Source organism: Grus americana, chromosome 28 (assembly GCF_028858705.1).
Source record: "Grus americana isolate bGruAme1 chromosome 28, bGruAme1.mat, whole genome shotgun sequence".
Classification (NCBI taxonomy): Eukaryota; Metazoa; Chordata; class Aves; order Gruiformes; family Gruidae; genus Grus; species Grus americana.
Genome location: NC_072879.1, coordinates 3,595,202 through 3,620,585, shown reverse-complemented (window position 1 = coordinate 3,620,585; position 25,384 = coordinate 3,595,202). Strand labels below are relative to the sequence as shown.

The window sequence follows — 25,384 nt, the reverse complement described above, 5'->3', positions numbered from 1 at the left end:
CGCGCCCTGCACGGCTGCGCTTCCCCGCCCGGCCGCGAGGCGGCGCTGCGGCTGCGCTCCCGCCCGGCTCCGCGGCCCCGCCGCGCGCGACATTTGCATGCGGCGGCGACGGCGGGCCAATGGGGAGGCGGGGCGGGGCGCGGCGGGCGCGGCGGGCCAATGGAGGAGCGGGGCGGGGCAGCGCGGGGCGGAGCGGGCGCGGCGGGCCAATGGAGAGAAGGGGCGGGGCGGCGCCGGGCCCCACCGCCCGCCCGCGGGGAGAGCAGCAGCCGTGCGGGCACCGAGCGCACCCTGGCCCCGCCGCAGCCCGAGCCCCGGGCGGCCGCGGCTGCTATGCGGCTTCGCGGCGCACGGCCTCCACCGGGTAAGCGGGGACGCGCTGCCACGCTGGCCCTGTGGCCGGTACCGGGACTCCTCCCCTTCCCTCGCGGCCGGTACCGGGGATCGGGGTCTCCCCCCGCGCTCGGGGGCTGGGAGGGACTGGGACCGGGTACCGGCCGCGCCCCCTTGGCCAGCTGGGACCCCCGCGGCCGGTTGCTGGGCGGGAGCGGGGCACGGCACCCCCTCCCCCGCGGCCGGTTACTCGCCGCTTCCCCCGCGCGGGGCCGGGGCTCTCACCCCCCCCCCCCCCCTTCCCCCGCGGCCGCTCCCGGCCCGGCCAGCACGCCCCCGCGCCCGGCCCGGACCCCCTGTCCCCCGCGGGCGTTACCGGCCCAGCCGGTTAGAGCCCCCCGCGCCTCGCCCCGCCGCCCCCAACGGGGAGAACGGGACGGTGCCGCCGCCGCCCTGTGTCTCCGGCTGGGGCAGCACCGGGCCCGCCGGCCTCCCGGGGCTCCGGCCGGAGGAGAGGGCCGGGCTCCGCACTGGGCTGGGTGGGAGCTGCTCGCCCAGCCCGGCCCCATCCCCCCGCGCCGGGGGTGGCGGTTCCCCCCGGTCCGCGGTGCCGGGCCCCGCCGCCCCCTTCCCCGGGTTCAGCCGGGGCCCGACGCCGGCCGAGGCGCAGCCGGTGCCACGTGCCGCCGTGGCCGGGCCCTTCCCCGGGGACGAACCCCTCACCCATCCCGGGGGTGCCTCCCGCGGCCCCCTAGCCCTGTCTGTCCCTGGGGTACGGGCACCCCCCTCTCCTCCTCCTCCTCCTCGCTCCAGTCTCTGCTGCCCTCGGAGCCCCCTCCCTCGGCGGTGGCGTGAGCCCAGCTGGGGGTCGGGGGGCAGCGTTTGGGGTGTCCAGCCATGGCCCGGTGCTGGTGGCACAAAGGCCCCGTCCGTCACACCCCCGTCCGCCGCCACGTATTTTTAGCCTGGCGTAGCCGCTGTCGCTCTCGAGCACCTGCCCCGCGGGACACGGGTGTCGCCGTCGCCCGAAATCCCCTGCGCGCCGCCCGGCACCGCCCGCACGCCGGGGAGGCACCGAGCCCCCGCGGCCCGCAGGGACAAAGGGGCACGGCTCAAGGTCACCGCAGCCGCTGGGCCGGGGCCCCTCTGTGAAGGGACGGTTCCCTGGCTCTGGCTTCACCGCTCCGGCTGCGCTTGGGCTTTGCTTCCCCGCAGGGACGTGGCAGCGTGGCCCCAACACGGCCCAGGGTGCTCGAGGAGGCAGCTCCGCTCCCAGCTCTCGGCAGCACCGGTGCTGGCCTGAGTAATTTGGCGACTCGTGGCAAGGTAGAGCCACGGCGGAGCGGGGCCGGAGGAGCACGTGCCTGGGACGAGTCTTACTGTGGTTTTGCTCGTGGCTCTTGCAGGCGCAGGGAGCGGAGTTCAGATGCAGCGCAGGACGGACGCGTGGGGGGAGCGCGGCCACGGCCGGCGAGTGGCCGCTGCTCCGGGCAGCCCTGTGCGGGCAGCCCTGCCTGTGCAGACAGGGGAGGGTCCCTGCCCCAACGCCTCCCCTCCACGCAGGCAAGATGGAGATGGCTGGGGTAGAGGAGGGGAAACTGAGGCACGGGCAGAGGCTCAAGTGGCTGACCAGCTCATGCCACCCTGGTGCTGGCTCCCCGCAGAGGGAGCAGCAGCAGCTGAGGCGCAGCCGGCAGCCCGGGGCCGTGGCGGCGGCGGCAGCGTGTTCGTAGCGCAGGGCTGTGAGCGGATGCGGCCGCAGCGAGGCACGGGGGAAGCGGCTGCGACTCGGCCGCCCTATCAGCAGCGGCCCGCGCTCAAAACAGGTTCCCCTTTCCAGAATTCGCGGGATCCTACTGTAGCTGCCGGCTGTCCTGCCCCTGCAGCAGGGGCTGCCGTGTCCCCGGGGAGCATCCCCAGCCAGCCCTGGCTCCGTCCCTGTGAGGGTCCCAGGGTCTGCGCGCTCCACCGGCAGAAATGGGGTGTTTGCCAGCCGAGTCGGTGCCTGGATGTGGCACTACTGTGGCGGCGGCACGGCGAGTTCTGTCCCTGCCTTCGGCATGGCGAGATCGTGCTGAAGTTGTTGCCAGTGGAGCCCCATCTGTCTGGGGGCCGGCTGGGGGTTGCACCGGGGTGAGGGGGGCTCGGGGCCAGGGCGGTGGGGGGTGTATTGGGGTCTGGCCCTAATGTGCCAGTTTCTCCGGTGCTTGCTGGTGGGGTGAAGCAGCATTGAGCTGCTCGCAGCCCTGCGTCGCCCCAGAGGACCCACAGTCCCCCCGGGGATGGGGAGAAGCATGGAGACTCTTGGGGGCAACCGGCAGAGCCTGTTTGCCAGGGTTCGAGGAGCGAGGCTCTGCCTGCCCATCCCACGGGAGGCTGCCCCGGAGCCCCAGGGACATGCAGGTGTCATGTCCGGTCCCCCCCCCCCCCCCGCCGCGCGCCAGGACCCTGCTGGCTGAGGGCCCCCCCCCAACGCACGGTGTAGACCCCGGTCTGGTGCTGGCTTGGCAGCTGCCTGCTCCTGCCATCATGAGGAGCCCGATGCTCCCCTCACCCGTGTCAGCGTGTCCCCGGGTAGGAACGTGGCCTGTCCCCTGTGGGGGACCCGGCTCTCCCAGCGCCCTCCCTGTGGGTCTGTTATCTGCGGGCGCTGGTATCCCGGTATCCGCTGCCTGCGGGGCCAGGCAGGGCTATCGGGTCCAGCAGGCCCCTTCCCCCTCCCGCAGCAGGGCCCGGCCTCCCTATCTCATTAGCTCGAGATTAATGAGGCTCCTGCGCTGTCTTTAACTCCTTCCTGCTCACCAGCTCCCACCAGCAGCTCCGCTGACCCTCTCCTCCGCTTCTCTCGGCAGGTTTGCGCCAACACCTGCCGGAAGCTGAGCCGGCCAAGGAGTAGGGACGCCTGGCCCCGAGCAGGGGGACGCCGCGTTGACCCTGAGGCTGCCGCCCCCCGAAGGTGCCTGGACGGCGAGGGAGGGGGCGATGCACCCGGCTGCCGCTGCTGCCTGTTGAACCTGTGGAGGTTTCGGCGCCTGCCTGGGCGCGCTCACCAACGGCAGCAGCACCCTGATCCTGACGAGCGGCCCCGTGCCCACACCTCCCACCGGAGCCCTCAAGCGAAGGAGACGTCTGGGCAAGACTGAGGAGGGTTGGGGGACACATTCTTCTGCCCTGACCCAGCGGCGGTTCCTGCCCTGACAGCCCAACGGCGCTGCGGACCCTCCACTTCCCTCACCCCCCCAGGCCCCGGCAGCCCCCTCGCAGGGCTGCTCCCCCCAGTGCTCCCCAGCCTTGGCCTCCAGCCCCGCTGGAGCGCGGCAGCCTGCCGGGCGCTGCCCCCCGTGCCTCCCGGGCATTGCCCCCCGGGTGCATCGCCCCCCGCCCCCCCGGGGACCCGCCGCCTGCCAGCAGAGCCATGAAGCTGCAGGCGGTGATGGAGAACCTGCAGCGGCAGCAGCGTGCGCGGCTGCAGCAGGCACTGGAGGCACGGCAGCAGGAGCAGCAGCAGCGCTCCACACCATCCCCCGCGCAGCCCCCGCCGGCCCCGGGGCAGACCCCTGCCAGCACCCCGGCACGGGGCCGCAGTCAGGATCCGGCCCCAGCACCCTTGGAGGAAGGAGCGGAGCCTGAGAGCGCGCACATCCAGCGGGCGCAGATAGCTGCCCTGGCCGCCATGCGGGCAGCAGCCGCTGGCCTCAGTCACTCGTCCAGCCCGGGGCTGTCGGATGAGAGCCAGGCCTCCGAGGAGGAAGAGGAGGAGGAGCGCGGCGAGGAGGAGGAGGAGGATGGCGGGTACCAGCAGGAGATGGGCTCTGAGGAGGAGGAGGAGGAGGATCTGTGAGTATACCTAGCCCACAGCAGCAGCTCTTACGGGTTTGGGGAAGGGGCAGGGATGTGGTCTGGCCCCAGCGGGTTTTGGCGCAGCGGGTTGGGGACAGAACCTTCCCTTTGGGCCTGGGGGGGGTGGCAAAGGCTGCCAGGGGGATGCCTGATGCCTGTGCTGTGTCGGGAGGCCGGGTTTGTGCAGCTCGGGGCGGGGAGGCAGGTTAGCACCGTCGGGACATCCCGGAGCAGGAGTTGATGGAGGGCAGCAGCTCGGCTCAGCAGCCGTGATTCCTTGTGCCGGGCTGGCGTGGGGCGACTTTTCATCTCTGCCTGGGGAGCCACGTGGGGCCATGACAGAGGATCCTGGTTTGGCTTTAAATTATGTAGGGCCCTCGTGGCCACCTCCTCCCAGCCCGCATCCTCTCCAGGGCCAGGAACAGGCTGGGAGCCATCTGGCAGAGCCCCGCTCGCCACCGGAGCTGCCGTCTTGGGATGCTGGTGGCCAGCAGAGCCCCACGGGGCTGCCACCCACTGACAGGGGTGCACCGGGGCTTCGCCAGATTCCCCGTGTGCCGGGCAAGTGGTCCCAGCCCCACGGCTGTGGGGTGCCCACGGGGCGGGCAGGCAGGGCAGAGGGATCGGCTTTGGGGACCCAGCCCCCTGCCCAGCGTGAGACCAAATCTTTCCTCTGCCCCCTGCTCTAGGAAGGGCAAGTGGGATGAAGATGACTTTGAAGAGGACCTGGGTGAAGAGGAGGAGGAAGAGGAAGAAGAGGAGGAGGAAGAAGAGGAAGACTATGAGGAGGAAGAAGACATGGGAGAGGAAGGGCTCAGCTCAGCAGAGGCGGTGCGGGCGGGTGCGGGATCGCTGCTGCTCCGCAAGCCCCCGGCGCCCCAGCACTACCGGGGCGAGCCGCAGCGGCTGCCGGGTGGGCAGGAGCGGCTCCCCTCCGGACTGGGCCACGCGCAGCCCCCACCGCCCGCACCCGACCACGGCGACTGGACCTACGAGGAGCAGTTCAAACAAGTAAGTGCCCGCCGAGATGAGCGTGCCCATCCCCGTACCCGTCCCTCCCCTGCTCCTCGGTGTTGCCGCGTGTCCCTGCGTCCTTGAGAGCTGCGGTGGGATGCCTCTGGCGGTGCCGCCTCCGGCAGCGTTCTTCTCTGATCAAGCTGCTGTCGTTGCCGTTAAAAAAGCGTGGGATTTCTCTGTGGTTTTAGTGCTTGGGCTCAGCCTCACTCCCTCCCTGGTCGGTGGCTCTAGTGGGATCCTGTGTCCCGGTTGGCACCGTGGCCTGGCCCCGGTGCAGGCAGGCGGTGCGATGGGGGTTTGCTGCAGGGATCTAGGAGGATTCTTGCTGAAAATGATGGAAAAAACCAGCACAAACTTGCAAATCTGAAGGGACTCTTGGTTTTCCTCTTCTCCACCCTCCCCAAGCTGTTTTTGGTGGGGACCTGGGTTGTTCCCCATTGCCATCCCTGCAGAGGTGATACTCGGTGGGACAACTCCAGCCCCACAGATGTCTGGGGGCAGAACTGCCCCCCTGCCGCTGCCAAAATGCCATTGACGAGTGAAACCAGGGGTGAAAGCACCCTGGCTGCCCCTTCCACCACCTTCCCCGCACCAGCTGAGCTGGGCTGGCAGAAGGCAGGCACGTTCTCGCTCTCTCCTGGCACTGGAGCTTGCTGTGCCCCGCTTTCAGCTAATAGAAGGAAATATGCTGTGAGCTGGGGCTCCCCGGGGGCTGCTCGGTGCCTTTGATGTGTGTGTTTAAATACATCTGAGTTTAGAGCTGGGGGAAGGGACGGGAGCCAACGGCAGCAGATGGGACCCAGATGGAGTGGCTGGGACACGGTGGCCTTTCGGGAGGGATGCGACGGCCCCTGCCCCTTCCCCAAAGGGGAAAGGGGCTGCCGGGATTTGCCGGCACATCTGGATGCGGGCAGCCTCACCATGGGGCTGGCGGAGGAAGCACAAGCAAGTGTGGGGAGTGTTCAGCCACCCTCCCCGGCACGCTTCTGCCCGGCTGCGGGGAAGGAGGGATGCTTCTGCCCCGTGCGTTCTTTGTGCCGCTGCACCCACACCGCCTCTTCTTCTTGTGGTTTCTCTCTTTTGTGCTTCCTGCCGTCAGGGGAGCGAGAGGCCGGGGACGTGATCTTGTATCTATGAAAAGGCTTTTTCTGTACCGCAGCTGTGATCTTCCTGTTTGTCACCACGTTGGTGCTGTACTGGACCCGTGCACCGGCTCCTGGGGGCTGGCAATCACTCCCAGCCCTCGGGATCCAACGGGAAAATCTGGGGCTGGGTGGCTGGCCGTGTGTGTGGGACCCGTGCCACGCTGGTCCGTAGATGTGCTGTAGTCTCCACCGAGTCCCTCGCTGCGCCCAAGTCCCAAGGCATCCTCTGCCCCCTCCCCATCTCTTCCCCCTAAGCCGTGCCAGTGAAAGGGACCGAGCTGCCCCTCTTTCCTGCTTTTGCTTCCTGGGGTCGGCTGGGAGAGCCCGGCATGGCGGTTGATTGTGGAACCAGCCGGAGGGGGGAGAAAAGCGGCTGCAGCCGCCGTGCCGTGGGCGGAGGAGAGGAGGCAAAGTGCGCGGCCGGGAGAGGCTTTCCCCGGCACGTCAGCCCGCCAGCGCGACGGCACTTGGATCGCGGCCGCTGGACCCGGGCCAGGGGGTTGCTCGGCGCAGCGCGGCACCGGCTGGGAGCTCCTCCTGGCCGCCCTCCAGCGCGTGCCGCCGAGCGCCCCAGCTCCAGCCCAGCTGGCGCAGCCGGGCCGGTGCGGCCTGGGAAGGAGCAGCAGGAATGTAAACAGCGAGTGCTGGCGTGGGGCGACCGCCGCAGCACCGGAGCTGCTTGGCAGGAGATGCTTTGCTGCTTCCCTGCTCCTGCCGCTGCTGCCCCTTTACCGGGGGAGAGGTGTGTTAGAGGAAACCCAGGCAGCACTGGGGTGCTGGTGCACCATGGCCAGGTCCCCCTACGTGGGAGAGCCAGTGGGGACGTGGTGCTGCGAGCGCGTGGCCAGGTCCCCCTATGTGGGAGAGCCAGTGGGGATGTGGTGCCGCGAGCGTGGCTGTGCTGGTGCTGGGCCTGCCCGCTGCAGTGGGGAAACGCTGCTCGAGGAAGGGGCTATTTCAGGTTTCCTCTTTTTTTTTTTTTTTTTTTTTGCAAATGAGCTCTTCTCCGCTCGGCGCTGGGAGCACCTCTGCTCTCCCATGAGTCTCCTGCACACGTTGGCTGGCTGAGCCCCCCGGCACCTCTGGGGGCTGAGCTGTGGCGGTGTGGACTCAGTTTGGGGGAGGCGGGTGACTCTAGTTTCTTTCCCCCTGCCTCCAAAGCAGGCTGTGCCCCCCAGGCAGCACAGGGTTGGTGGTCTGGCCCCGGCCCCCGGCACCTCCAGGGCTCTCCGGGTCTCGCTGCGGTGCAGTTTGGTTCAGCTCGGGGAGTGCTGGTGCACGGCCCAAACCAGCGTTGGACCCCTGGTCTCCCTCTCTCTGGTTGAGGACGCAGTCCTGGCCCGGCACTGCCGCTGTCCCAGTCCCCGTGCCCATCTCTGCATCAAAGCTCTGGGTGCCCCGTGCCTGCCGGGGCTGTCCCCATCCTCTGCCGTGGGGTTTTACTGACGCATCTGGGACAGATTCCTGCAAACCGAGGCTTGACCGGGTTGAACGGCGGGGAGCTGGGGGGAGGAGGAGGAGGAGGGGGCCCAATTCAGGGGGAGGAAGGGGAGGGCAGGAGGAAGAGTTATGGAGGTTAGGGAGCTGGCGCGTGGCACCTCCCCGTCCCCGGGGATGGCTACCGCGCAGGCAGAGGTCAGCTCGGAGGCTGACCCGGGGTGCTGCCCGCGCAGGCAGCAGAACAAAGGAGGCCCCGGTGTGGCGGGGGGTCGGGGGGGCAGCGGCTACTGAGGCCGGGATGGCTCCTCAGAGGGGAAAGGAGCGTTTTTGGGGTGGGAGGAGGTTCCCCGTGGGGAATAGCTGTTGTGTCGTCCTCCCACGCCGGCCACAGCGAGGGCAGGCTCACTTTCGTTTTGATCTTGTGCCTGTTGTAGCCCTGCCGCCAGCGGCATGGGGGTGGAGGGGTCCGGTGAGATGTCGGCACGTTCCCCTGTGCCACCGCCATGCTGGGCTGCACTGCCGGACTGGGGCCACGTTCTCTCCTGTTTGGGTTTGGGATTGTCTCTACCCTCACCCCAAAAGGCACGGCAGGTTCCCGGGGTGGTGCCGGTGTGTCCGGGCTGCCAGCCTGGAGCTGGGCTCAGCTGCGGAGGTCCCAGCTGGCCATGGGGGGCTCGGGGTGAGCCCTGGCACCCACCCCCCAGGGCACCGTGGCCAGGCACTGGGTTTGCTGGGGCTCACACCGTGGGTGTTTGCCATCATGCCACCACGCTGGAGGGTGATGCTCGTGGGGGAAGCCGGGCTTTGACGAGCCACCAAAGCGTGAGCAGCTCAGCCAACCCCTGCTAAAAATCCGGTGCTGCTGCGTGCCGCCGCAAACTGCTGCGTAATGCCTGTGAGCTGCTGCCGTCGGCGTAGGGCTGCCGGGGAAAAACCTGCTTTGATGTCCACGCCCCAGCCCCGGCAAGTGAGTGGGGGGGGCTCTGCTGCTGCCCTGCAGAGAACCCCCCTCCTGACCTCTCTGTTTCGGTACTGCTATTACTGCACCCTACTAATACCGGGAACGTGAGCCCCGGGCACGTCGGCAGCCCACGGGGCTGGAGTTTCCTGCCTCTGCCCCTTTTGGAGTTTCCTGTTCTGCCCGCGACAGGCAGCGGCTGCCTGCGCTCCCCCCGGCACGTGCACCCCAGTACCCCGGCACCGTGTACCATGGGAGGGCAGCTGGGGCAGCCGGCGGCGTGGGGGGGGGGCAGAGTCCTGCTGCTCCCTCCGCTCCATCTGGCCGCAGCAGCCGCCGGGCTCCCTCTGGGGTGTCCCATTTGTTTGGGGTGCTACGGGCTGATGTTTGACCCCCCGTCTCTGCTCCTGTTCGCAGGAAGCGTCAGAGGCTTTAAGAAGCTGACATGGTGCTGGGGGGAGGCTGCCCGGCAGTAGGGTCCTGGTGGGGTGCTGGTGCTTTGGGGGGGCGGGAGGTTTCTTAAGCTGTCCCAAATGTGGACATCTGAACCACGCCGGTGGCACGTGGGGGGCAAAAACCTCAGCCCTTATCTTGTGCCGAGCAGTGCTCCCCCGAGATACGGCGTTTCAAAGTGCAACGGTTGGGGAGAAAGAAAAAAAAAAAAAAAAGAAAAAAACAAACCGAAAGCAACTCTGTGACCTCGGTGGGCGGCGCGCTGGGCTCGGCGGGGGCGAAAGCGGACCCCCAGCCCTACCCGCTCCCAGACGTGGGGACCAGCCGGGGCTGCGCACGTGGCAGGGCCACGGTGGCTCCCGGGAAGATGAAGCCGGGATTTTCCTGGGGAAGGGTGGGAGGGTCTGGAGGGGCTGAGGAAAAGGCTGCTTTTCCTCTGAAGCCCTGGGGCCTGGAGCCTCCATGCAGAAACTCCGGGCTGGGGTTAAGGCGTGGGGGATCCCCTCTGCCCCCGCTGGCAGCAGAGCCCCCGGTGTGAGGCCCCGAACCCCCTTCTCCCGTGGATTATTTTTATTTAAAAAGCCCGAAGCCGGCCGGGGAGCAGGGCCGGGAGCGGGGGCCCTGTGGCCTCTTAACGAGAGTGGGAGGGTCCGTTTACTTTCTTTAAAATATTGATTAGAGCTTTATTGCATTAGCCAGCCGAGCGGATGAGCTGCCCCCAGGGAGGGCAAGGGGGCCCCTGTGTGGGGAAAGGGGTACCCAGGTGTCGTCACCGGCCAGGGGCCACCGTCCCCCCCGCCCCAAAGGCGGTTTTGCTCTGGGCAGTGCTGCGGCATGGCGGGGGCGCAGATAAAGGGCAGCACCCTGGGGCCCCCGGCCGGGCGCTTCTGCACCAGGAGGAGGCGATTGTGGCGCCTGGCCGGGTCGGTGGCAGATAACAGGGGCGAGGAGGGGACCGGAGCGGGACGGGGTGTGGGGGGCAGCCATTCAGTTGCAGGTGGTCCCCTCCCGGGAAAAGGGCCACATCCTCCCCAAGACCCCGGCACAGCCATCGCCCGTCTTGCCCTGTGTCGTCGTCCAGCTCACTGAAGGGTGTTCCTAGCCAGGGATCCAGCCCGGTAATCGGCTCACAGTGTTCAGGGAGCCTTCCCGGAGCCGTAATCCCGCCGGATCCCCAGCCGGGGGTCAGGGACTTCTTGGTGAGAGCAGCTTAGCGCCGAGTGCCTCCCCCAGCCTGACGCCTGGGTGCCCATGCAGCCAGCTCAGCCCGTGGGCGCCGGCCCCGGTGTCCAGGCACCGCGTGAAGCCGTTTCTCCTGATGAGACCTGGGATAATTAACAAGGTGGGGGACAGGGGACACATCTCTCCTGCCCCGGGTGCCTGGCCAGCACCTTTTCCCTGATTTTGTGTACTCCTGGGTGGGCTGTCCCCCTGGCACCCCCCCCGGCTCCCCTGGGCATTGCTGCTGGCGTCCCCCTGAGAGCCCCGGTGTCCCCCCTGAGAGCCCTGGCCCCCCGGGCTGACTCAAGGGCTGCAGAGGAGGCAGCCACCTCCCAGCTCCAGCACAGCTGAACTAACAGGAGTGAGGGTTTATTTAAAAGAAGGGAAAAAAAAAAGAGCAGAGATGAGAGCAAGTCCTTTGTCAGCAAAGCAAACAGCCGCCCAGCAGCAGAGCGGTTGGGCAAGGGCGCAGCATTGCTCCATTGCCCTATTTCTGGCCCAAACCGCAGGAGAAATGGCAGCCTGTCCTGGGGCCCGGCCGGACGTGCCGCAATCGACGGTTTGGGGATGGGGGGGAGCTCCCCGCTCTCCCCTGGGCACGTCCCTGACAGCGCACCTGCCTGCGCTGCCCGCTCTGCCTGCGTGGCCGCTCACCGGGCTCTGAGCCTGCCAGGGCAGCCGGGTCGGGGGCTCGGGGTGCAGCTCCCGGCTCGGCTCCTGGCCTGCTCCCTGGCCCCTCCAGTTGGTCACTTAATCTGCCTGTGCTTGGGTCCTGCTCCGGACGGAGCTGGCGATAATCTGCCCTGCGCAGGGGCTGCTTGGGGCTGGGGCTCTCCTCCCCGGGCAGGGGCAGGCACGCTGGTCCCCATCCCCACACGTATCTCGGGGAGGTGATGGCGGTCCTTCAGGAAGGGGCTTCCCTGTCCCCCCCACAGCAGCCGGCTCGAGGGTCTTGCCCTGGTGCAGATGGCAGCCAGGAGTGCCCATGTGGACGCCAGCCCTAAATCCTTTCGGCAAAGAGCTTAGCATCCTGCCTCGGTTTCCCCACCGGCCCGAGCATGCTCTGCCCATAGCCGCTGTGGAGACCCCTGCTCAGGCAGCAGCGCCTGCTTTCAGGGACTCAAACACCTGCGATGTGCCGCCACGTGCCGCTGCCTGCTCCCGTGCCGCGGTGGGACAGGGTCAGGCAGCTGCTTTGCTGGAGTTGGCATCACTCTGGTGCTGCATCAATGCTGTGGCAGTGCCCCCCGCCACCCCCTTCCCCTCTGTGGGTCACCAGCAGCACAAGGAAGCAGCAAGGTTTTGGCGCTGCCAGAGCAGCTCTGTGGTGATGGTTCCCAGGGCTGACGGCCCGCAGCTGGCTGCCTGTCAAAACCATCTGTGGCTGCTGGACCTCTTCCAGCTCCCACAGGCAGGGCCAGGGCGTGCGGGGGTGGCAGGACCCCCCCCGAGACCCCCACCGCGGCGGGGACCGCTGGCGGGCACAGTGGAGCAGCCGTCCCGCGGGCGGACGGAGGTGCGGGACCTCGCATTTCAGGAACAGATTTGCAATTAGACAAATCCCCGGCCGGGCGGTGGAAGCCCCGGGTGACTCATCTGCTCTGGCTTAGAGCGATCTCCTTTCTAAGGCGATCATTTACATATGGTGGAATTTAAACGCCGGCTCCGCTCGCCTGCAAGGGCTGGCGAAGCTGCTACTCCTGCCCGTGCAGCTGCCCCCACACCCGGATCCTCGCCAGGGGGGTCTTGACCTGCCAGCCCTGTTGGGTGTCACCCCGGGGAGGTCTGGGGGCACACAAGGAGGGACAGCCCAAGGCGGGGGCTCGCCGGGTACCCCAAGGGTTTTGCACCACTTTTCCATTGGGAAAAGCTTTGCTGCTCTGGCCGTGGTTTCCCCAGGTCCGTGCCGCGTGGCTCTGGCTCAACCGCTCACCTGGGGTCTGCCCAGCCGGCAGCGGGGAGCTGCGCCAGCAGCGCGCGACCGGTCCCTGGGTGTTGCTCCCTGGGACGAGCTTTCTCAACACTGCCTGACTCCACTGAATTAATATTTGCACAAGGTCTGGTGTGATAGCGAGCCTGTGTCAAGGGCATGCACCGGCACGCACGCGGCAAGGGCTGGGAGAGCCACCACTGCCGGGCTGACTCCTGTCCACCTGTCCTGGCTGGCAGCCCTTGGCTTGGCGGGGGGCAGCAGCTCTCCCCTGTCCCCCCGCTGCTCGGCGGTGACCTCTCGGCAGCCTGTGCCGCACGTCAGCGTTCAGACACTGAACTAGTTTTTATTTTAGCCGGAGCCCGGCAAGCTGCCGCCCGGCAGGTCCCTCTGAAACCATCGTTGGAAATGCAGTTGCAGCAAGATTCGCTTCCTCCTCTGCAGGAAGGGGAAAAACAGCCACAGCACAGCCGTCCTGGGAGCCAGCGTCAGTCTGGGCCCGGCAGTACACTGCACCGGGATGGCTCCAGTGCGTGGCCGTGGATCCATGCGAAGCGTCCCGGTGGCTGCCGGCTGGCCGGGCAGGAGCAGCCCCGTGGCGTGGCGGGAAGGGTGGCTGACGGCACACGGACAATGGCGGGTCAGGGAGGTTAAACGGCGACTAATTCACCCATTCAACGTCCCCCTCCGTGGCACAGTGACACCCGCCATGTCATCGCTGACACTGGCCCATGTCCCCCCGGGTGGCCTGTACAGCTGCTCCCGCCAGCCTGGCTGGGGAGGCAGCAGGGCCAGGCACGGGGGCCACACGGGACCCCCATCCTGCCAGGGAGCTCGGTTTGGGACTGGACACTGCCTGCAGTGCCGTGGGCTCCTGCTCATCCCTATCCCTTGCCCCGCGTCCGGCGGGGTGGCTCCCGTGGGACCATGGCCAGGATGCAGTTATGGCATTGCTTGGGGGGGTTGCAGGTGCTGGCAGAAGCCCAGGTGGTCTCGGGACCCCCAGCCCTTGGAGGTGATGTCTGGGGATGGGGACCAGGCTTGTCCCTGCGCTGGAGCGCCGATGGATCTGCTGCCTGCCAGGTCCCTCAGCCCCCAGCCCAAGGAAAGGACACTGGTAGGGAGAGACACCTGCAGTGGGGCCGTGTTGTGGCCCGGGCGGTGCCAGTGCGTGGAGGGGACAATGCTGGGAACCGGCAGGAACAATAATGCCGACGGGAAGCGTGGCGGCAAGGGCCCTGTGCTCCCCAGCCCCCTCCCTGGCTGCCCCTGCAGAAGTGGCCCCCCCGCCCCAGGTGGCCCCGGCCGTGCGCAGGCGGCAGGAATCCCGCCGGGCCGGTCAGTGGACTTGGCCGCCGGCAGCAGGAGCCGGCCACGTCCCGTCCCGTCCTGCGCAGGTGAGCCTCCCAGCAGCACCGGCCCTTTCCCAGCCTCAGAGCTGGTGAGCGAGGTGAGGGGGGGGGGGGCCACCCCTGGGGATTTTGGGGAGGGGCCACACACCCCTGCCCCCCAGGCGCCCCTTCCCGAGGAAGGGCTGTGCTTTGGGGGGGCTCACCGGGGATTAGGGATGGGGACATTGAGAGGTGACCCGTCCCTAAGCTGAGCGCTTTATCTGCGGCGGGATCTGTGCCGGGGCTGGACTCTCCCTTTGCCCTTCGCTGCGAGGGATCGGCCCCAGCAAACCCGGTACCCCCGCGCCCCGCAAAGGCTCTGCCCGGGACGGGGGCTGTGCGTCCTCGGGCACCCCCAGCCCTGACTCAGCCACCATCTTACAGGAAACCACCGCACCGGCATCACCCGAAACGCTTCCTTTCGGGGCTCGTTGCCAGCCCTTCACTCTAGTTTTTACAAATTACTTTCTTTTTCTGGTAAGCGCCCCCTCCGGCCCCGACCGCGGGTCCTGGCGTGCGATCGGCATGGGGCGGGTGCCCCGGTGGTGCTTTGGCGGGCCGGGGGCCGGGGGCCTGCTTGCAGGGACCGGGAGCAGGACAGGAAACACCGCCCGCATGTTTATTCTTCGTTAAATAACTCGTTAGCGTGTGCGATCTCTCCCCCCGCGTCGCCCCTCGGCTGTCAGCGGGACAAAGGGACACATCCCAGGGGCCACTCGGAGGAAGGAAGGAAGAAAAGAAAGAGAGAGAGAAGGAGCCCCCCCCGCCGCCCCGTCACGCTGCCCAGGCTGGAATCAGTCGGACGTTTGCCCTGCTACCTGCCGCGGGCGCCTCACCGGGGTGGGCTTTCCCCTGCGGCTGCCTTTGTTGTATTTTTTCCCTAAATACAGAAATTCAGGCCTTTTCAGCCCCTGTGAGGTGGTCGGCCCCGCTGGAGGGCTCACCAGCCCCCCCGTACCAGCTGCTGTGGCTCTTGGGGGTCGGCGGCGTCCCCCCCCCCCCCGGCTCACGGTGTGCACGTCCCAAACCGGTTTCGAAGAGAAAGGAGGAAAGCCGAGAGTGTTGAGACTTCCTGGCGATGGAAAAAAAACTTGAAAATTATTCCCCAAGGCTTGAAAACCCGGAACCAAGCTGGGGCGGGGGGGGGTGGTGTTTTTAACTCAGACACGGGACGCTGGCTCCTGTGCAGACCCAGCCCCGCACGCCCCTGCTCTCTGGTCGGGGGGGGTCTCTGTGATTCCTGGGGGGGCAGGCGGGGGGGGGCTCCTGCTGATGGGGAGACTTGCCTGGCTCCGGCGTGAGCCCCGACATTCCTGGGCTGCGCTCGGAGCCTCTTTAAATGGCGCTTCCCCTCCCTGCTGTAATCGTGCTCCTGGCCCGCAGCTCGGGGGGCCGTTAGCAGGGGAGTGGTGGGCTGCTGGGGAGGGGGCTGTTATCTCGGTCCCTCCTGGCGGACCCCGGCACGCACCGCTCCCGTGCCGAGGGCTCTCTCCTACATTCCTGGCATTGCCGAGGGGCCGCCTCCCCGCCAGCCCTTTGAAAGCCAACGGGTTGGGATTTTCCCATAATCTGGTTTGAAACGTTAATCTGGTCATCCACACCAAACGCCGGGCCAGCATCCTGCCGGGGTGCTGGGGTACGAGGTCAGTGCCACCCGCCTGCCACCTTCCTAATTCCTCCTCCACTTAATTATATATCTGCTGGCAACGGCCATCTGGCACCTCGTCCTCAGCCGGCCGCAAGGACGGAGGGCTGGAGCTGATGGGGGCTGCGCCGGCGGTGAGGTGTGTTGGGCACTGCGGTGCAGAGCCAGCCATGCCGGTGGCACCGGGTGTTTGCCCTGTGCCGGGTGAACGCTGGGAGCACCGGGTGCGCAAGGCCAGACCCCCCAACACAGGGGGCTCTTGGGGAGGTGGGGGACGTCTCCTACCCCCCCGGCAGGGCTGGGGTCAGCTGTGCCGCAGCATCCCGTGGCACCGTGCTCTCGCTATGGGGACCTGTCAGCGGGGCGGCGTGGCCAGGCAGCCTCCCCACGGTAAGAGGATATTCTTGAGGCAGCTGCGTTACAGATTAAGTCGTTTCCACCTCCCTGTGGCCTCCCTAATTACGAAATGTAAATCTATTGAGTCAGCGGCGACAGGGTGGCTTCTCCCCACAGCTCGCTGCCTGGCGGCCGGCATTACCTTTGCACCAAGCCTCGCTGCCTCCACCCGCGCTTCCCTGACGAGGAACCGTGCTTTGTGCCGAGCAGAAGCCGTGCTCGAGCGCGGCAGGCAGGACATCAGCATCAGCACCAGCTGGGGATCGGCACCTGCTGATTTCGGTCCGGTGGTGCCAGTCGCAGCCTATCTGTGCCGAGCCCGGCTGCATGCTCAGTTTCGCACGCTGCTGAAACAAGAACATGTTTCTGTTCCTCAATTTTTATTTTGAGACCCAATATCTAAGCTTTCCTATGATGCCCGCACTGCCTTTTGGCGTTTGCGGGGTGCATGGCTCCTCTGCCACGTCCTCGCCAGCACGGGAGTGCCACAGGCTGCCAGCGAGGCGTCCCGGCAAACGCGGGATGCTGTCAATGCAAGGAAATCCTGCGAGGGGCTGCTGGAAGTCGCTCGTCTCTGCCCCCTTCCACGTCTCTGCCTGTGCCTGGGGGGCGAGGGGGGATGGAGGCAGCTCAGCAGATGCCGCTCGGTCACACGGCACGGCCGCGGTGCAGGCAGGGCACGTTCCGGCCACAGCTGGGCACGTCCTCGCCTCGTGGCGCTGCTGGCCAAGCTCCCTGGGAAGCTGCCCTCCTGCCGGGTGTTCTGCTGCCATGGACGAGGGTCTGGGGAGTTCCCAGGGGTGCAGCCAGGGAAGCGCCTGGCACGGGGGAGCCCTGGCCTGGCCAAGCCCCTCTCCCCATTCTGGTGCGGCGGTGACCGGCGAGCTGCAGCCGAGCACGGCAGAGCTGTCGAAATCTCACCGGTAACCACAAGCGGCAGCTTGCAAAATGTCCTTTGCCCGGCAGCCGCGGCTGGGTGTGCCGGCAGGGCCTCGAGGGTGCTGGGCAGGAATGGGGCTCCCTCTGCTCACTGGCCTTAGTGATCCCCACGGCTTCATCCCGGTTGGGATGGGGGAGAGCGGCCATGGCTGGCAGAGTTCGGCATGGGACCACCGGGGCTGGCGGGCGGTCTGGGGCGCGTGGAAGGACGGCACACGGGGCAGCCGCCTGCCTGCTGCCACTAATCCCTGCGGCCCGGCCGACGCATGCTTTCCTCAGCTGACGGTTAATTTTCTTTCATCCTCTTAAATGTGTCCGTTCCCCTCGGGACTGAGCCCGGGGGGGCCCACGGCCGGGGGCAGCGGGGCCGTAAATGAACCAGCACGTTTGTCCCTCCCGAAACGCAGCCGTAGCTCCCACCCGCAGCCGTGCGAGAGCGGCTTTATTTAAGAGCTGGCTTTATAAAAATTGAATGAACTGATGTTTTCATAAATGGCTAATCGATTTTTAGAGCTCTGCAGGTTAATAGGTTGCTCGTGACCTCCTCATGCTGTGCCTGGTGCTGTGCCGGGATGGCTCCATGTTCGGTGCTGGCTGGTCGTACCCACCGTTTGCCACGATCTGGGCCCCCGGGCCCCAGGGACGGCACGGCACGGCACGGGGGCCAAAGCCAATGTCGCTGCCGGCTCTCCCCGGGGACGGGTGAAAGCCTGCCAGCGCCGGGGGCATGGCACCGTGCTGCCGGCACTTCTGGGTTTTCACATTTCCCTTCCTCCCGAGCAGGAGGGCGATGGTCTTCCAGCCCCCGCTCCCCTCCATTGCGCCACGACACTTCTCCCTCCCCGGGTTTGTATTTAATCCCCCAGCTGGGCTGAGTGTGGCCCGGTTGCCCGGCACACTGCCTGCCGCTCCTGTGTCTGGACCATGGGAGCTGCGGCAGCGCTGGTGCCGCGGCGTGGGCTGGGGGTCCCCACAGGGCCTGGGCACGGCGTCTCTGCCGCAGTGCCGGTACTGGGAGGCTGTACCCGCTGAGCCAGCTCCTGCCGTGCGGGGTTAACGGGGCTCAGGGTGAACTGTGGGGGGCAGCGGGGATGCCGTGAGTGGTGGAGCTGTGGGCAGGGGGCTCAGCACCTCGCAGGATAGTTCCACGGCGCCGGGGAAGCCCTTTCTCCACGTGCGGCTTTCAGAGCCACTCAAGGAAATGAGGGAGGCTGGATTGGCGCCCGCCCAACATCCCTCGGCCGATCGGGAGCAGCCCGTGTGGCTCAGCCCCACAAACCACAGCAGTGCCCGCTGTGCCATGGCTCGGCCCTGCCCTGCCGGGGTGCACCAACCGCTCCCCCCCGTGCCGTGGTCCCTCCGGGCTGCCCCTACACACCAGACCCCTTGCCGGGGAGCTGGGGAGGGAGAGGGGCTTTGAGGGGTCTGGCCGGTGGGGACAGTGGCTCCTGCCCCTTCCCTGGGGGCTTGCGGGGGGCCAGGCGAGCTGGGCAAGGTTTCCAGGGGAACTGGGGGTTTATGGCTTCCCTGCACTGCCCTGCCCCTCTTATCAGCACGGCCCCATTGATCCCTTTGATCGGTGCCGGCAGGCGAGTAGTTCAGCCCCGCAGGATCCGGATCCTCCCTGGGGGGTGGCGGGAGGAGGGGGCTCACACCCCTTGCTTACAGCCAGGGCAACGGCTGCCTGCGGGTGCCGGTGCCACCAGGGTGCCGTGCCAGGCATGCCCGTGGGATGAGCGGGTGTATCGGTGACCCGGTTAACGTGCTGATCTGCCGTCGCGCGGTTGGCGGCCCGGTGGTGCATGCCTGGTGAGTTACGTGGTAATATTTATAGCCCTGGCCCGGCCGCCGTGGCTCCGCTGGCAGTTGTTCAAAGTTGTCATTGAGAAAAGCGAGAGCCGCTCAGCGCCAAGGGGCCAGGGGGCGGCCGGTTGGGGTGAGGGCTGCAGCATCCATCCCCGTGGTGTCTGGGCTGCGCCTGCCCCGCGCAGCCCCTGCTCTGACACCCCTCCTGGGGGGAAAGATTATCTGCCAGCCACCACCTCCGGGCAGAAACCGCGCTGGGCTTCGGCTGCCAGCACCGGGAGAGGCAGAGCCGGCGTGGCGTGCCTGCCTGCGTCCTGGGGCGCTCAGGCCAGCAGATCCTGCTGCCATAAATCAGGCAGGAATGTGCCGGGCTGCTGCGCTCGGGGTGGGGTCCCGACGAAAGCTGCCCCAGCAGAGCCGGGTGCTCGAGGCGCGGCTGTGCCAGAAGCCTTGCCCGTGTCTGCCTGCCCCAGCTCAGAAGGACGTGTCCTGGCTGTGTAGCGCGGTGCAGCGTGGTGCGGTTCGTCCTGCCGGGTTTGCTCCGGCAGCCGTGCCTTGAGCAGTGCAGCGACCTGGGGGGGGGGAGATGCTCTTGCAGGAGGAGAGGCTGCCAGACTCCCAGGTCAGCCCATGCACGGCGCCGGCCTCGCCGGGCAGAGGGGAGCAGGCTCTGCTGGGTGGCACGGCAGCCAGTGGCGTACCACGGCCAGGAGGGTGCCCTGCGCCGGGGTCCAGCTCCACACCCTCCTCGCCTCATCACGGCTCTCCTTTGCCAGGGCTGTACCCCCAGGGACCCCCTTTTGACACACCGCAGCAGGCACGAGCTTGCACCACGGCACACGAGCTTGTGCCGTGGCACAGGAGCTGGCACCGTGGCACACAAGCTCGCCAGCTCCCAGCGCTGGCTCCCTCCGGCGCTGCAGGTGTGGAGGATGGATAACACCAAAGCGTTGCTCCACTCTGTGCCACGCACGCGGTGGATGCTAAAAATAACCAGGATCGGTGTTCCTGGGAGGAACCAGGGGCCGATCGCGGCGCTTGTGACGTGGGAGCTGCTCCGGCCTGCAGGCGAGGTGCGGCGCTGCGATTTTGGCACCGGTGTTTTGGGGCCAGGCTCTGAGCGGGGCAGGCAGGGGATGGCACCACCATCTCGGGGCTTCTGCCAGGGCATGGGCGCTGGTCAGCTCTGAGCCTCAGGGACCCTCAGGATGCCGTGGCCCCATGCAGGGACCCCCCGTGCCGAATGGCTCAGGCCGGCAGGCACAAGCACCAGGGATGCTGCTTTGGGAGGGTCAGGGCTCTCTGGGTGGCAGGGGGCACAGGTAAGGGGTTTTTCTGAGCATTTTTCTCCTCGCTGCGCAGCTGTACGAGCTGGATGGCGACCCCAGGAGGAAGGAGTTCCTGGATGACCTCTTCAGCTTCATGCAGAAGCGAGGTGAGCCCCCCCGCGCCCACCCCACTCCCCCCCGCGCCCTCCTGGGGCCGGGAGCTCATTTCCTTGCCCCTCATTACAACCCCGAGGTCACAGCTCTGGCCAGGCTGCTGGTTAATTTTTAACCTCTTTGCATAGCGGGGTCAAACCTGCTGGGCTGGATCCTGCACCGGCGCCTGCAGCCCCCCCTCGCCTGGCCCCGCTCCCTGCGCCCATCGCATCCGGGACCTGCGGCCCCTTCCCTGCGGGGTCCAGCCCCTCCTGGGCGCGTGTCCCCTGGCTTTGCCTCCCCTCCGCTGTCCTTTCCCCGGGTTATTGCAGAGGGCGAAGCCCCTCGCTGCCGTCTCGCTCTGCCCTGGGCTGGCAGGAGGTGGGTGCTGGGGGGCCAGGGGGGTGGAAAGGGCTGAAAGCGAAGCATTCGCCTGGTCTGAGGGTCTGGTTCCTGCGTGGAAAACAGCGCTGGAAATGCTGACGCATCACTGCCTTCAGCCTTTTGTCAGGCAGGCGCTGGGGGAAGCACGTGTGCGTGCGCGGGGGGGCCGGGGAGCCGCTGGCCTGGCGCTGCCGGAGCTGGCTGCGTCCCGCCAGCATCCTCCCGGAGCAGCCCCCGTGCCCGCTGGTGCCAGGGGGGCAGAGACCCCCAGGAGGGAGGAGGTGCTGCAGCCCCTTTCCTGTCGTGGGAGGGATGACCTCCCCCCATGCACGTGCAGCCCCTGGCTCGGCAGGACCCTCGTGACCGGGAAGCACCGCCGCCGTTATAAATAACTCCTGTTGCCGGGTGCCACCGACCTCAGCCTGAGAAACCGTGTTCAGCCCCGTTTCGGGGGCTGTGGCTGAAAACTGCGAGTTTCTGTTTCCTTTGTGCGTGGGGCTGATGCTCAGGGAGGTGGAAGCGAGGTGGGGGGTCCCGAGGGGGAAAGGAGGAGATGGTGGAAGGGAAGGGAGGAGCAGTACCCCCCTGGCCCCTGCGCCGCCTCGCAGGGGTTCTCGCCGGCTTCCCCCCTCTTTTGCTCCGGGGCTGAGAAAGCAGCAGTGCAGACCCGCTCTTTCCTCCCCCCACTCCCCAGGGACCCCCGTCAACCGGATCCCCATCATGGCCAAGCAGGTGCTGGACCTGTACATGCTGTACACGCTGGTGACGGAGAAGGGCGGCCTGGTGGAGGTGATCAACAAGAAGCTGTGGCGGGAGATCACCAAGGGGCTGAACCTGCCCACCTCCATCACCAGCGCTGCCTTCACCCTGCGCACCCAGTGAGCGGCGGGGGCTCGGCACGGTGCGGTGGGCTGGGGAGGGGCGCAACTCCGGCAGAGTCAGTGCTGCCCGCGCTCCCTCTGCCCTGTGCGGGATACTGGGGGGGACCCTGGTCTGGGGATGGTGGAGAGGGAAGGGGTGGCATGGAGGTGAGGGGGGCAGCGCGTGGGCTGGGGGTGCCCAGCCACCAGATCACCATCTCCATCCCTTTCCGCTGGCAGGTACATGAAGTACCTGTACCCCTATGAATGTGAGAAGCGAGGGCTGAGCAACCCCAACGAGCTGCAGGCGGCCATTGACAGCAACCGGCGGGAGGGCCGTCGGCAGGGCTTCGGCAGCTCCCTCTTCACCTACTCACCCGGCGGCACCCATGGCCTCCTCTCCTCCCCCAAGCTGCCTGTGCCTGCGCTGGGGCTGGCCTCCGCCACCAATGGCGGGTCCATCGCTCCCGTCCAGAAGATCAAGAAAGGTAATGGCTGCTGCGGGGCCCGGGCTATGGGCTGAGCCCCCTCTGGGCACCGGGGATGCAGCCCCGAAAGGGGCAGAGCTGGGCGCCGCGGGCTGGGGGTCACGTTCCCGTCCCCTCCCCGGGCTCTGGGCACTGGGGCCTGTTTGAGGGACCCTGACTGCGGGCACCCAGCTCCGGCCTCGGAGGGGCAGGAGGTGCCGGGCAGCCCCTGGCACAGACACGAGGCGTGGAGGGGCCCCGAGACGTTGTGCCGGGCTGGGGACACCCCGGGGCGGTGGCACCCGTCTGTCCCTGCCCCCCGCGTCCCTGACCACCTGTTCTGCCCCTGCAGAGGAGGAGTCCCCCATCCCCATCTCCATGCCCAGCCGGCTCCCCGTCTCACTGGCCGGCCACCCCGTGGTGGCGGCCCAGGCGGCCGCGGTGCAGGTGGCGGCGGCCGCACAAGCCGTGGCGCTGGAGCAGCTGCGGGAGAAGCTGGAGTCGGGGGAGCCCCCGGAGAAGAAGATGGCACTGGTGACGGACGAGCAGCAGCGGCTGATGCAGCGGGCGCTACAGCAGAACCTGCTGGCCATGACGGCCCAGCTGCCCATGAGCATCCGCATCAACAGCCAGGGCACCCGCTCGCCAGGTCAGTGCCAGCCCCGGCCCCCCGGCCCGGCAGAGCCGCCGCGGCCCCTGGTCCCAGCAGGGTCTGTAACCCGGTTCTCCCCCGGCAGAGAACCGCCAGGACTCCGCCGCCGGCCTGAGCAGCAACGGCACCAACAGCATCAGCATGTCGGTTGAGATCAACGGTATTGTCTACACAGGTGAGGGGCTCCCGCTGATGCGGGCCGGGGCTGCTCGACCTCCACCATCCCCAGCAGCCCCCACCGGGCACCGCCCGGCCTCACTCCCGCTGCTGTTCACCCCATTTTCGGCTGCGGGCACGGTGCGTGCAGGCAGCCTGGCGCAGCCGTGCCGCCCCCCACCCCGGCTCAGCCCCCCTGCTCTCTCCCCAGGTGTGCTGTTCGCCCAGACGCCCGGCCCTTCCTCCTCCTCTTCCTCCTCCTCCTCCTCACTCCCCTCCTCTGCCTACACCAAAGGCAACGGCGGCAGCGGCGGCAGCCGGAGCAGCGGCGGCGGCGGCGTGGGGAGCGGCGGCGGTGGCAGCGTCCCCCCTGCGGCCCCGGCCAGCCTGGCCGTGCCCCCCAGCTCTACCTCCAACAATGCGTCGCCTTAACGCCCCCGGCCCCCCGGCCCCTTCCCCTCGCCCGTGCCGGCAGCCCCTCGCCTGGCAGCGGCCCGGGGGGGGGGGGGCCAAGGCCTCACCGGGGTCCGGCTGGGCTCTGCCCTTGTTCTCGTGTTGTTGGGATTTTCCTTTGCGAGGCAGAAAAGCTTTAGCCCGGGGGTTTTGCCGGAGCCGCCGGCTGTCCCGCTGCGCCGCGCCGGTCCGGGACCGTTTACCTCACTCACATCACACTTTGCACTGTACATTTATTATTATTATTATTATTATTTTTTAACTCGTGTTACCTCCAGACAGACGCACGGACGCCTGCCGACGCGAGCTTTAGTGAAACCCCCCGGCACTCTCTAAAGGAAAAAAAAAAGAGATAAAAAAAAAAAAAATTGGAAATCGGGAGATATTTTATTCATTTAGATCCTTTTCCCTCCCCCCCCTTTATTTTGAGAACTACACTCACTATATGGGATTTTAAGAGGTTGTTGTTTGATTGTTTTGTTGTAAATAGCTTCTATTTTATTCTCTAAAAAGAAAAGAGAAAAGAATCGAACTTTTAACATGCAAATGATATATATTAGTGTTCATCAGGGAAACGGGAGCTTGGAAACCGTGTAACCTCCTTTCTCCTCTGATCGCTGTCGGTGGCCGGGTCCAGCTCTGCTCCTTCCCCTGGGAACCCCCCCCAGGCGCCCCAGACCCCCCCCCCCCATTCCCCCGGCACAGGCAGCCTCCCCCCCCCCTTCCCATAATACTACTGTGCAAAGCCAATTTGGGCGTATTTTCCTCCAAAAATAAGCAGCTTGGTGAGAGCGGGAGCCGGGTGGTGTATGGGGTGGGGTGGGGGGGATCGATTCTAGAGGGGAACGGCATAAAATATCCAATTTAGCAACAGGACGAGGATGCTCGGGGCGGGGGGGGGGGCGGGCTGTGGGATGCTCCGGAGGTCCCGAAGGACACGGATCATCCCGCAGCCCCGAAGATTTATTTTAAGCAGTGTTCTCTCTCCAGCCGGCCAGGTTTCGTAATTTTTTTTTTTTTTTGCATTTTTTAGACTTTATTTTTGCGCCCCCCCCCCCCCCGAAACGTTCTCCCACATCTGCGTGAGACACAATCGCGACCTGATACCGAAACACGCCCCCACCCCCCAAACTCGGTATCTCAATTCCTCAGGTTTCGACCTCGAGCACAGGGGGTATTTTTTTTCCCCCCCCTTCCCCGGGTGCCTGGTGGGGGTCCCGTGCTGGTGGGACACCTCCCCCCCCCCCCTTTTTTTTTTTTCCTGCTTGGGGAAGCAACGATCTCAGGGGATTTGGGGTTTTTCCAGCCTTTTAATTTTTTTTTTTTCAGCCTTTTTTCCCCCCTTCTCCAGAGCTGGAAATGCCCCTTCGTGGCTCCGTGGACCCCCCTGGCCCTTGGGGGGGGGGGGTCTGGGGGGGCTCCGTCCGGCTCCTGCTGCTCTTAGGATCCAGCCCAGCTCCCCACAAGGAGAAATCTGGGGCGGGGGGGGGGGGGGCATTTCTCGTGCCCAGGGTGGGCGTTAGATTTTCTTAGTGAGTTTTTGCATTTGTACAGTCACTGTTTTGGGTTGGTTGGTTTTTTTTTTTTTTAATTATTTTTATTCCCCCCCTTCCTCTTCCCTCCCCCTCTTTTTTTTTTTTTGAGAGCGTATTACCTTCCACTTTATTTTTCTTTTTGCATATCGATTTAAAAAAAAAAAAAAAGCCTAAATCAGTTTCTCTGGGGTTTGGAAAGAAAAAAGGAACGGACACAGCTGCAGACGCATTTACCCAGCGTGCATATCTTAACTCAGGTAAAAAATGAAAAAGAAAAAAAACCACAAAAGACAAAAAAAAGAAAAAGAATAAAAACCACATTCTACCTCTGAGAGCGGTGGCCTCGGGCGCACCCGAGCCCCCGGTGAAATATTTCAGTTTTACAAACATTCAGGTATTGAAACTTTTGATTATTAAAAAAAAAAAAAAAAAAGATAAAATAAAAACACTGAAAGTTTACATTTTATAATAACATTATTATACAGATTGTATTTAAACTTCAGAATATTTAAGACAATTGTAACCCTGTAAAGTTGATGAAATATTAAAAAAAAAAAAAAAAAGTTGTGTTGTCTGGGGTGTCTGAGGGTGTCTGGGGGATGCCCGTAGAGCTATAGGGTGCCCGTCCACTGCCTATAGGGCTATGGGGTGCTCATGGGGTGCTCCCGGGGCTATGGGCAGCCGTGGGGTGGCCATGGGGTCCCTATAGGGTTGGGGGGGGGTCCATGGGGTCCCTATAGCACTATGGGGGTGCCCATGGGGTCCATATGGGGTGCCTGTGGGCTCCCCACGGGGCGGCCATAGGGCTGTAGGATGCTTGTAAAGACGTGGGGTGTCCGTGGGGTGCCTATGGGATACTCGCAGGGTGCCCAGGGGGCTGTGGGGTGTCCAGGGGGTGCTCACAGAGCCACGGGGTGCCCACGGAGTGCCCACGGGACGCTC

The 25,384-nt window shown here is 66.1% G+C and overlaps 1 protein-coding gene across 1 annotated transcript; it reads left to right on the top strand.

Annotated features, from left to right (window-relative positions):
- The first annotated feature begins 208 nt into the window (after positions 1-208).
- Positions 209-24,888, top strand: ARID3A (AT-rich interaction domain 3A). The gene is made up of 9 exons (XM_054805306.1): positions 209-364; positions 3,186-4,170; positions 4,863-5,184; positions 19,877-19,949; positions 21,014-21,197; positions 21,420-21,667; positions 21,999-22,295; positions 22,384-22,473; positions 22,666-24,888. Exons 2-9 carry the CDS (start codon positions 3,749-3,751, stop codon positions 22,884-22,886), a joined length of 1,857 nt encoding a protein of 618 aa, XP_054661281.1. The 5' UTR covers positions 209-364; positions 3,186-3,748; the 3' UTR covers positions 22,887-24,888.
- The last annotated feature ends 496 nt before the right edge of the window (positions 24,889-25,384 follow it).

Coding starts and splice junctions, on each gene's coding strand:
- ARID3A (XM_054805306.1), top strand. CDS start 3,749: ATGAAGCTGCAGGCGGTGATGGAGAACCTGCAGCGGCAGCAGCGTGCG. Junction 22,296..22,383: donor CCAGGGCACCCGCTCGCCAG/GTCAGTGCCAGC, acceptor CTCCCCCGGCAG/AGAACCGCCAGGACTCCGCC. Junction 22,474..22,665: donor CAACGGTATTGTCTACACAG/GTGAGGGGCTCC, acceptor CTCTCTCCCCAG/GTGTGCTGTTCGCCCAGACG.